Source organism: Cryphonectria parasitica (assembly GCF_011745365.1).
Source record: "Cryphonectria parasitica EP155 unplaced genomic scaffold M406scaffold_6, whole genome shotgun sequence".
NCBI lineage: Eukaryota > Fungi > Ascomycota > Sordariomycetes > Diaporthales > Cryphonectriaceae > Cryphonectria > Cryphonectria parasitica.
The window spans coordinates 1,065,400-1,077,170 of NW_024468914.1; the positions used below are offsets into that span (position 1 = coordinate 1,065,400).

Sequence of the window (11,771 nt, forward strand, 5' to 3'; positions counted from 1 at the left end):
CCCTAGTTTGTTGGTGCTAAGCCCTCAGATATGCACGAAGCCCGCCGCCCCACGCTCAGCTATCACCCCGTTTGGCGGCAGCCGAAACCAACGACGTGCATGTCTCTCCTACTCTTGCACCCCGCCGTCAGCCTCGACCATTGCTTCGCCTCAATGACCGGACCCCATGTGACTCTCCTCACAGAGCCTCAATGCCTTCAGAGCCCAAGACCCAAGACCTGACACCTTATATCATTCATTGACTCGTCCACTTGTCATAGAATTCCATCTTGGTGGATCCTTTTCCTTTTGCCCCATGGAGTCGGGACATTGTGCCGACGATCGAGACCTTTGCGCTTTGGCCAGGCTGAGCTGAACAAGAGAGTTACATTGCTTTTCTTCTTCTTTCCCCCCCCCCCCCCCCTCTTTTTAGCCCTTCCCCTTCTCCAAATTGATACCTTGTTGGCTCCACTCTGCCATGCCTCGCGTGGCATCACATGGTTCCGCTGGCTCACCCACCAGGGCCAGTGAGAATCTGTTGAGGCCTGTGGCGTAAGTTCCACCGCCGAGGAAATTCAACAGATGGATGGGCATTTCTGACAAAATACACATCAGATGTAACCGTTGTCGCGATCGTCGGTCTTACTGTTCAAAAGACCGACCAAAATGCACAAGATGTCAGGCAGGCCGCTTCAAATGTGTCTATGAGACCGCCAGAAAGATCACTGTCAGCGAAGCGTGAGTGGTCCTTTACAGTAATTAATTAGCTCTATCAGAGACGTACTGTTTTTTTTTAAAAAAAAATAATAATAATCAAGCTCACGGTAATTAGATACCTGAGACGCCTCGAAGCCAAGGTCAAATTCTACGAAGGTACGTCTGACTTCAAAAACAATATCATTATTAACCTTGCATTCGTGGCCGATTCCATCCACCTCCTTCGTTTTACTGACCTTGACCTAGAGACATACCCCCATCTTCAAATGGACGCTAGAAGGACTGCATCCGTTCGATCCTCATCCTTTCATGAGGAGGATGACGAGATCGAAGATGACTTGTTGCTTCCAGAGGAGTTCACGCAGCTGAGTGTAGAGTCACCCAGAAGTACATCCACAGGTAGGCATTTATGCAGAGAACAGTCGTTACTATTCCCAAATAAATTTCCGTAGGGCTCTTTCGCTGATTATTCTCTCCAGGCTTCAAAGGCCCAGCGCATTCGGACCACTTCCTCAAGAGTTTCGGCAAGGTCTCGCTGCTGCAGGACGATGGAAGTCTAGATCAGCATGAAGAATTCTACGACAGAGAGGCTCTCCCCTCTCGGCGCTTCTCGCAGAACAGTCATATCCGGCTACCTCCGATGGACATTGCCCGACAGCTCTACGCCGCGCAGTACACATACATTGGCACCATCTTCGCCTGGACAGACCCAACTGCTTTTGAGTGTCTCATGCAGGAGGCGTACCAGGGCCCTCCAGATCTCGGCGACCTCAACTCTTGCCTGGTCCACTCAAAATTGCTCGTCATTCTGGCGTTTGGAAAGATGTATTCTGTCAACCAGTGGATAGACTGGCAGGGTCCTCCTGGCTTTGACTACTTCACTCGCGCGCTGGAGCTTCTCCCCGATGTGCACGAGGAAGGGTCTATTCTATTTGTCGAAACTCTTGCTCTCGTTGGCTACTTCATGCAAAATCTGAACAGGAGAGACGCCGCCTTCTTGTATGTCGGCATGGCCCTCAGGATGGCTATCACACTTGGCCTGCACCAGGAGTCAACCAACAGTGAGCTGGACGATCTCACAAGAGAGCGCAGGAGACGTGTCTGGTGGAGTGTTTACAGCCTTGACCGCATTCAGAGTGTCAAGTCTGGCAATCCAATCACCATCTATGATGAAGACATTGGCGTTTCTTTCCCTTCCAAGCTCCCGTGCGAGCCCGACTATTCGGCTGCAGACGCCCTGGGAAATTACACCAAGCTCTCTCAGATCTGTGGCGAGATCACCGTCAGCATCTACCGCCGCACACCCAAGTCTGGGTTGACCTTGATGGCCGCCGTCAAGAAGATCATCATGGCCTTGTCCAAGTGGCACCAGGAGCTTCCCGAGGAGCTGCGTTTCGACCCAGCACGCCTGAGCATCAGCCGAGAGTCCGTGTCGACACTTCTTCACTACTCACAGTGCATCAACATGACAGCGCGGCCGCTACTGTTCCACGTAGTGCAGAAGCGTCTCAAGGCAGGCCTGGCCGACAAGGAACGAGACTGGAGGGAGGGTCTCACGCAGACCACAGTCAGGGTTATCGAGATGTGTGTGGCTGCGTCCCAGGACACGATTAACATGATGACCATCGCTGCGCAGAAGAACCTCGTAGCCACCTATGGCTACATGGATTCCGAACATGCCTTTTCCGCCGCTATCGTCCTCGTCATGGTCTGCGTGGCGTTCCCTACCGATCGGCAGAACACCAATTCCATGAACGCGGCCCTTGAGCTCCTTCGAGCCATGTCGCAGAAGGGAAACAGCCACATGGCGACCCGCTACGATCTCTTGGACAGACTGAGGACCACCTTCATCCCCGATGCCGTACCCATCACCACCACTTCAGACGATCAGCCATCGGTGTCCGCGCAGATCTTCCAGATGTCTCCAGTCACATCCCCTTCCGCCACTCGTCAGCAGCCTTTGCCGGCATTATCTCCTGGCAACAGCATGGACGTCTCTCGACGCTTGTCACTGCAGCAGGCGAACGCGGTCCCAGGCCACGATCCAGCCGTCCCTGTCCCAGCTGGAGGCGCCAGGAGAATGAACGTGCACCCCGGTCTACAAGTCACCAGCGGCTATCCGCAGCAAGCCTTATCGCAGATGCCAGACTTCACATTCCTGACCAACCCGAGCCTAGGCGAAGGCATGTTCTACGATGTAGACATGAGTGGCGTCGGCAATAACAACCAGGACTTTTGGGAAGAGGCTTTTGCGAATCCTGCTGAGGATCCGGGCAACACGCTGATGGAAAGTCTTGAATGGACGCAATCGGGCTATGGATCAATATAGGGTCCAAAAAAGTCCGAAAGAGCTTGAATGGCCGGTTTGGGTGCGGAGTTAAAGGATCGGTAAGGATAGTCTAGGGTTTTCGGTATGAGCACGTTACGTCTCTTTTCAAAAGCCTGGGTTTTCCCTTGCATAAAAGATTCTCGTTCTTCATATTGATTAGTAGTTGGGCGTATTTGAAGGGTTCTTGATATCGACTTTGACTTGCAATATCCCTATGTCAGCAAGTATATGAGAATTTGACGAGAAAATAATCTGCTCGTCCACAGACTGTTGAGCTTCTATGCAATCAAATCACTCCAGCTAGCCTAGCTCCTCAATTTTTTTCTCGCATTGCTCTCGTAAATGATGCAGCTACTGATAAACCAATTCCATACAATAAATTTACCTTTGCAAATAACACTCTTATGTTGTCATATCTGGTGAGAGAATGTTCAATTATGGGTTGTTATCAATATCATTGGTGTTGTCTCCGAACTTATTTGCATTGTTCGGATATTCTTTCTTTTCCCACTTCCCCTCACCCACCGAGAGCGCCGTGATCAATATCGTTTCCCAAGCCCAACGTTTATAACTCCGAAAGCAGCCTTCATGATCATAAGGGCCATAGAATCGTTCTCTGCAATGTACCTAGCCACTGAGATGAAGAGATGGAAATGGGCTTCCGCCAACGACAAAACGCACGCTCTTAGAGCGGTTGCAACAGCAGGACCTGATAATATCCTCCTCTGGTCGTCGACAGCGGAGCGGCGAATATAGAGAAGTTGCACTCGGGGTAGTCCTTTTCAGGATGATACAGAGAGCATGGTAGAAGAAATTCACGGCCAATTCCAAATTCTTCTCCTTGTTGACCGTGGTGACGTCGAAATCATCGCTTGTGGTGACTGAACATTGAAGCGATGGGATTTCTCCGTGTCATTAGACTTCTCAAACCCGTGCCAACATAGCTTCTGATGTCAGCCCCCCCCCCCCCCAAAAACTAATCTGCGTTGTCTCGGATCCAAATAAGTCTCTGGTGATAATGATCCGTCATGATTTCGTGACGGATCGTGCCAGATGCTTATCAGAATCCGAAATAGGAGGACCAGTTGTAATGAATCCAGGATGAGGGAAAGAGACATTGACATCTCTTTTGACGACAGAAGCACGAAGCTGCGGGTGGTGGTGGAGCAGCAGAAGCAGGAGAATTTGATAGCCAGGGTTGAACAGATAGGAACCCTTTCATAAGTGATAAATGGGAGTTCAAAAATTTGAGTCGAGAATATGACATCTGTCCCTGACTGATAAGTGTCTTCCGCGGTCTGTATTGCCTAGGCGACCGCGGAAACGGTGAAGCCGCTCATACCATGGTGTCGGAGGGCCATACGAAAGAACTTCCCGGTTTCCCTATCGATATTGGATACCGGAGCTCACACCCCCATAGAAAGGCGAGGTCCATAAGCTGTCGATATGGTTATAATGACGGCCGTACACGTTGAGAGAAGTCTCAGAGTCACCCATATTTGCGACCAGGGCGTCGATGTACCTCCTCGACGCTAGTCTGCCCTTGTCCAGGAAGCGCTGCCAGTGGCGGTTGATATGAGAGTTAGGGTACTCAGCGGCCTCACCACGGGATTCATGGTCTCCAGGAAAGCCCATGTAGACCACCTTCGTCACCGGATGTAGAATCAGACACCGCATTGTCGACAGCAGTCCATGACGACGATATGGACATTTCGAACGGCCAGTACTATCAATGATACGACCAGCCGGCACCGTGAATAATACAGATTACCGCCCAGCCGGCAGGTGAAACCAGGGTGCAACGATCTCCGTCCAGTCTTTGTGCCACTCGTGTGGCCTCAGTGGTGACAGAATACAAGACCACATAAACGATGATCTGATCCAAGATCCACCCATATGAGCTCAGACCCGGGTTTCTCGGGAAATAATGCACCCTGCTCACTTCCATCTTATAGATCAAGATGTCTAATATCGACAGACGCCGGACCGATGCTGGTGAAGGATGTGCAAGTGGTCTGAGTCCCAGGAGATTAAGTGCATCTTCTTCGCAATAATAGGCTGATCTTCTCCTTGTCCAATATTGATGAAACTCTGTGACTGCTCGCATCGATGTACACATATTACTTCTCCCAGGCCCGACGGCAACCTCTCTTTTGGGCGCCGAGTGCCTGACCAAGGTGGATGGGCGACATGGTGTGTCTCTATCGTCCAGTCATGAACCAAACCCAACGAGGAGAAGGCGTGAGGGACGGTGAGCATGATATTGCCCGCCAGGGACGCACGACTCTGCTGCAGCAAAATTTTAAGCCACAAGGAAGCTCGAAATATATCGTAATGTGCGCCATAACGGCATAAAGTGAGCACATCATTGTTGCAACCAAGAATACGGTTTGAGAATTCAGGCCATCTATATCGACTTAGTCTTCTTAGCCAGACAGCGCAGGTTTTGTGGAATGGAAATGCGGTTGTCCCGATACCAGCTCATTGGGTGTCAGGAAAGAAGGATGTGGTTCTACAAAGAGCTCAGGTTTTGGCGAAAACGTAGCCGGTATTTATAGTCCACAGCTGCGCTGCACTGACGATGCGTCCCAAGCTGCATCACCTCGGAAGGTCACCAAACTCATCAAGTCAGAACATGATCGATACTCGTGGAGCAACAACAAACAAGATTCGAAGATTCAGCTAGTTAGTAATATCACTGCAAAGATGCAGACAATACGTGAAATGGAGCGAGGTACCTTCAGAGCAGGACTCCTGTCACATCTCATTGCCTATCTGGTCGTCTAATCGTCTAATCACTTTTTTATCATGCATTGTACTCAGTACTAATAGACAGATGCTTTTGTGGTGATCAATACAGAAGTTTCCGAGTGAGAACAACCTCGATGAAGCTACCACAGCCAACAGTCCAAGCAATTTCGCAGTAACAACAACACAACAGCATAATGGCGGCACTAGTGCATTTCATGTTGAGACCTAGAACAAGCCTTACATCGAATCTTGAACGTGGTCATAGAATGAGGGGTGAGTGGCTACCTTTAAGATGGTGGCGTGTTCCTGCTTGAGTCGTTACAGAACGCAAGAATGAGAAATGATCGTGCAGTATTTGACACGCCTTTTCTTCCCCGGCAGTATGAACACTTGCCACTGTAGTCTTCGCTCGATTGATGCTTACATTTTCCAGTAGCCCCATTTCCTGATCACACTGGCAAAAACATGTGTTCCTCGATTATCTTGCTGTACGCCTGCCTCTGCCCCTTCTGCCGATGCCACCACCTGCATCTATTAGTGAGCTGCAATACGCCATAATTGTATTGAAATATGCCTCATTTCAGGCAGCAGCAGCCTCTAACCTCGGAAAACCCATTGAAGGCTGAAGAAGTGAGTCATTGACGGTGAGAGTCACGATAAGAAACAAAGGCATTTGTTTGGCTGGGCTGGTAGGTCTTGATATATAAAGTCGACACCTGTCCTCAACTTCGGCCCGCGGCGCAAGATATTGACGGGGGTTGGCCCGTCAGGCATGCATAAGGCGCCATCCATACCTCCGGCTGTGTGGCCGGATCAAGCCGCCGAGGCACAGCACCCGCAATAGGTCCTCTTTACGTTATCTTTGGCAAACGAGGTATGAGAGCATTGATCAGGTTTCAGGACAACATAAATGTGCCGGACGCCCTTCAATTTAATGAAAGATAGAGTACGAGAGTCAATCTAATCTTCTCGGAATTCTCCTACGGTGTTGTCTAGAATCAATTAAACAAGCTCCGTGCTATCACCTTCGAGCCACTTGGCCAACTTCAACATGCCGAAACTGTTGATCACGAACTGCACCGTCGAGGACGCAACTGAGATGGCTCATAACAACATACCAGCATTCTGGCAGGACCAGAACTGGCGATATCCCTGGGTGAATTTCGGACTGGAGAATCTCATCAAGGCCACCGTCGACCGGTACCCTCGCAACCAACTCCTCAAAAACCGCGATACCCTGCGCCACTTCAAAGCTGTCGACCCCGAGACTGGGAAGCTCATCGGCTATATCCGCTGGCAGCTGCCCGCGAACCGCTGCAAGAATGAGGACGGCCACCCTGTGTGGCCAGAGGGTCAGGTCCCAGATGTCAGCCCCGAGGACAGAGAGGCGTTTAACAAGAAGGCCGCGGCGGCGGAGTGGAAGCCGCAAGATTTTGGTGATGACGACCATTTCGATGACGTTTTTGCCCGGAGAAGGGATGTGCTTGTGGCTGAGAGGGAATACATCAGTACGTTCTTGATTCATATACAAATACCTAGGTCTTCGTCGAACCCAATCTCGTGGACAGACTAGCGGGTCTGACTCTCATGATTCAATTAGTCCTGGACTATCTAGCAGTCCATCCAGACAATCAAGGCAAGGGTATCGGGTCGGCTCTCGTCAAGCACGGTATACAGAAGGCGCGAGAATTGGGTATCGACGTATTCGTTCTGGCCTTTGCTAGTGGCTTCAAGGTCTACACAAACGCCGGCTTCGATGTATTAGAGACGTTTGACCAAGACGCTACAAAGGTTGGAGGGACTGAACACTATATCGTTAGACTCATGGAGCTTCGAGTCAAGAAGGACTGAGCCCGCTTGATGGATATAATAGTACCGCACGCGTCTAAGGAGACAGATACTTAAGTAATCACACAGTATGTTCGGAAAGAGATCAAGAAGGTGGTTTTAGATCTTAGTTTAAGAGCACGATTCTCCTTCTTAAGTTGTCCATAAGTGTACCCATCTGTCACGTGTTCCAACCGCGTTGCTGTGCCCAAGCCAAATGTTCGACATAATTGTTAATGAAAGAGAGGAGAGGAAACATCCGGAGATTCATGCGTGCTGCTGTCACATACAAAGCGGGGTTTACATTGCCTGAAGGCATCCTGTTCGTGCGGCTAAACACAATTAAACTTTGGCCGCCACGTAACCAAAAACCCATCTACGCAAGCAGTTCCAATCCGTCAACACAGCAAGCCCAAACTCGGCATGTGCAAGAGACTTTGGAACGTAACGGTTATTACCAGGGAACGATGTGTCAATATGCTTTGATCAGTCTAAGCTTGGACTTCCGTAATTTTAGAAGCTGTGTCTTTTCTCGGCCATGAATATACCGAGAAGTGTCGTATTTTGTGATCAGCAGGTCATGTCCCCTGGTAAACGATATCAATGCTACCAAGTAAGATTAGAGGTTCATATGAGCCGTAGATTCCGTTCTTTACCGGCAAATTCTTGTATAGATCTCCCAGATGGCATCAAAGTGCTACGATCGATCATAGAGCAGCCTCAGGTTCAGAACTCAACATGATGTATAAGCGAGGATTGATGGCTTCTCTGGGGCTCACCACAGTCCTGATACTCCTTTATTGGACCGGCTGTGTTGCTGCTGAAAACGACAAAAGAGATGTCATTGTCACCTTCAACGATATTTTTGTTCCTCCGTCGGATTATATTGTCCCAAAGACGCTGTATGGACGCACCGTGCAGCTAGCAGATGGCACACTCCTCGCGACCTGGTGAGTGACTTTTCCTCTTGATTACAATGCAGTTCCTCTGTAGATTTGGTTACAAGTCTGATCGAAAGTCAACAACTACAGGGAGAACTATTCCCCAGAACCACCCAATGTCTATTTTCCGATTTTCCGGAGTACCGACTATGGCCAAACCTGGGCTGCCTTTTCCAACGTCACAGACCAAGTCAACGACTGGGGTTTGCGCTATCAGCCCTTCCTCTACTTGCTCCCACAAGCTATTGGCGACCTCGCGGCAGGAACTATACTATGCGCAGGAAACTCCATCCCGTCAGACTTGAGCCAGACTCAAATCGACCTGTACGCATCCACAGACGACGGTGCATCTTGGTCCTACGTCTCGAGCATTGCGTCTGGCGGCGTGGCAGAGCCTGTTAACGGGGACACACCAGTGTGGGAGCCTTTCCTGATGGTATATGACGACCAGCTGGTGGCATATTACTCAGACCAGAGCGACACAACCTATGCCCAGAAACTCGCCCACAAGACCTCCACAGACGGCGTGACATGGGGCACTGAGGTCAATGACGTCGCCCAGCCTACCTATTCCGCCCGTCCAGGCATGGCCACAGTCGCGGAGATGGGTAACGGCGAGTACATCATGACGTACGAGTACTGTGGGACCGAAGCCTGCGATGTGTATTATCGCATCAGCGACAGCCCGCTGACGTTCGATTCTGCGACCGATAATAAGCTCACAGCGAATGGAGTCACACCCGTGAGCTCTCCGTACGTCGTCTGGAGCTCGTCGGGCGGGACCAACGGCACGATTGTTGTGAGCGCAGACAGCAACACACAAATCTTCATCAGCACTGCCCTGGGAGACCCCGACTCTTGGGTTGAGTATGACACGCCTCAGTCTGGGGCCTACTCACGGCATCTGCGTGTCATGGATGATCCGGATTACCTTCTCATCATGAGTGCCGGGTATCTCGACAGTGATAATTGGGTCACGTTGAGTGTAATGGAGTTACCAAATTTGTGAGGGAAAGAGGAAAATGGCCTCGAATGACCCCAGTAAAACAGCCATCCAAACACTTTTTGCACTTAACTTACTTTGAACAATTGCATCTTGAACGAAGAAAAATATATTTATTCGCGCTTGTTAAGTGATGGGCTGTGATCTCTCGAGTATTTCCGAGTGCATAATCAGTTATTCTCGTCAAGTGCTTGGAATTATAAGGGCTTTGCAGCATCTCAATTCGTGACGGGCAATTTATAACAAAAGGAGGTACGCATATAAGTGGAAAAGTATAATTAGCGGTTCCAATGGCACAGGAAAATCACCGCGGCATGAAAACATCAAGACGGTGCTATAGTCTGTATTAAATCCACAAATGAACGTCGCCGCGGCATATGATGTACTTACCAGAACGGGGCAGCGGAGTGCTCCATAATAGCGGGTCGTTAGCTTCCGAGCAAACCTAACAACATTCACAGTGAAACACTCGTGGAGTATCTTGGGCAAGGCAAAGCAAGTTGTGGATAGTTTCTGGAAGCTAAGCACAGACTTTCGACAACGGGATTGCCGACTCTGCCCTGCAGTAAGATGAAGTGTACCAGGTTGACCTATATAAAATACTATATAGACCAGAGCTTATGCTCAGTCGGCCGAGATGGCTCAAACCCCCGTCCCCTCTGGAAGCGCAACATCAAAACATCAGTTTGACTGCAACCGTACAAATTATTGGAGAAGATCATGATGTTGTATGCATTTCCCATCACAGCCCTCTTCTTGCCGTTTGTCGCCGCCGTTCCGATACTTGACAGGCGCGCCGGAGGTTCTCGAACCACTCCTCCCGCAGGATGTCTCGTCGTTGAGCAGGGTAAGACGCATGCCATCTTTTCTCTCTGGAGATGATTCTCACTAACGTGCTTTTCAATGGCAGGCACAAGCACATCTGGATATTACACAACAATTGAAGACGCGATAGATTCGCTCTCTGGCTCAGCAGACGCTTGCATTTTCGTCTACCCAGGAACATACACATTGACCGAGCAGATTCTCATCGATTATGAGGGAGCGCTCACCCTGTACGGTTCTACAACCGAGTAAGCATCCCTAGGAATAAACGCTGAATTCAGTGTCATAATTAACATGTGTAGCGTCGGGACGTACGCGGAGAACACTGTAACAGTGCAATGGTCAATGACATCAACCGAAGCCGGATCAGACTCTCTCAGCGCCGCGATTCAAGTCACTAGTGACAACTTCTCCATGTACAATATCAACGTCAAGAATACTTACGGAGCAGGCACCCAGGCTATCGCATTTACTGCTCATGGTAACCAGCATGGGTATTATGGATGTGGCTTTTACGGCTACCAAGATACGTGAGTACACTAGATATTACGGCGTATCTCCCAAAGGATCCCCCATGGACATGGCTATCAAAAGCTCTAGCTGACCAAATTTGATATCATAGCCTCTACGCTTACGCGGGAGATCAATATTACAAGAACTGCTACATCGAGGTGAGTGCCTGTGCACACAAACCGACTTCCGTTTCCATTGTGAAACAGCACAGCAGCTGAGAGAAACGACAGGGCGCGGTGGACTACATATTCGGCGATGCTGCAGCGTGGTTTGAGAGCTGCATTCTGGCATCGGATGGGCCCGGCGCCATTACTGCGAACTCTCGAGAGGAGACGACCGATACTGCGTGGTACGTCATCAACAACTCGACGGTAAGTAATACAATTTTTCCTTTATGAATCGAGTTTCCGAGATTAGACCATCCTTACTCACAGAAAAACCAAAAATCACTTAGATCACGGCCGTGTCAGGCGACGACCTGTACCAAGAGGTTTACCTCGGCCGTCCGTGGCGAGATTACGCGCGCGTCATCTTCCAGTATTCGAGCCTCAGCGACATTATCAACCCGAAAGGGTGGACGACGTTGGACCTCACGGCCATTCCAACTTTTGAGGAGTACGAAAACACGGGTGCTGGATCGGACACCTCGGAGCGCGTGAACGAGACGGTGGCCACTGCTGCAGTGACTATGGCCCAGTTATGGCCAGATGGGTACAGCTGGATCAACGCGACATACTAAGATCTCTACGTCGCTTTGTCGGGCATCAGAGAGAGACCCAGAGACTTGATAGCGTCTACTTCAAAGCTCAGGGATATTACGAAACAGCTATTCCAGATCTGAATTATACGAGTTCATTTCCGTAAAGGTTACTTGTTTGAACACATG

At 49.9% G+C, this 11,771-nt stretch overlaps 4 protein-coding genes across 4 annotated transcripts; all 4 read left to right on the plus strand.

The window, feature by feature from the left end:
- Positions 1 to 565: 565 nt before the first annotated feature.
- M406DRAFT_262434 (uncharacterized protein) lies at positions 566 to 2,524 on the plus strand (the record flags this gene model as incomplete). Its single annotated transcript, XM_040917513.1, has 4 exons — positions 566 to 717; positions 812 to 856; positions 974 to 1,095; positions 1,176 to 2,524. Coding segments are annotated over 4 exons (1,668 nt in total), but the record flags the coding sequence as incomplete, so codon positions are not given.
- Positions 2,525 to 6,827: 4,303 nt separating this feature from the next.
- M406DRAFT_340918 (acyl-CoA N-acyltransferase) lies at positions 6,828 to 7,627 on the plus strand (the record flags this gene model as incomplete). Its single annotated transcript, XM_040921603.1, has 2 exons — positions 6,828 to 7,284; positions 7,377 to 7,627. 2 exons carry the CDS (start codon positions 6,828 to 6,830, stop codon positions 7,625 to 7,627), a joined length of 708 nt encoding a protein of 235 aa, XP_040774270.1.
- A 735-nt stretch (positions 7,628 to 8,362) lies between these two features.
- M406DRAFT_48608 (family 93 glycoside hydrolase) lies at positions 8,363 to 9,553 on the plus strand (the record flags this gene model as incomplete). The annotated part of the gene is made up of 2 exons (XM_040924371.1): positions 8,363 to 8,553; positions 8,635 to 9,553. 2 exons carry the CDS (start codon positions 8,363 to 8,365, stop codon positions 9,551 to 9,553), a joined length of 1,110 nt encoding a protein of 369 aa, XP_040774271.1.
- A 717-nt stretch (positions 9,554 to 10,270) lies between these two features.
- M406DRAFT_331841 (family 8 carbohydrate esterase) lies at positions 10,271 to 11,624 on the plus strand (the record flags this gene model as incomplete). Its single annotated transcript, XM_040920675.1, has 6 exons — positions 10,271 to 10,394; positions 10,458 to 10,620; positions 10,675 to 10,902; positions 10,995 to 11,043; positions 11,116 to 11,256; positions 11,340 to 11,624. 6 exons carry the CDS (start codon positions 10,271 to 10,273, stop codon positions 11,622 to 11,624), a joined length of 990 nt encoding a protein of 329 aa, XP_040774272.1.
- Positions 11,625 to 11,771: the final 147 nt, after the last annotated feature.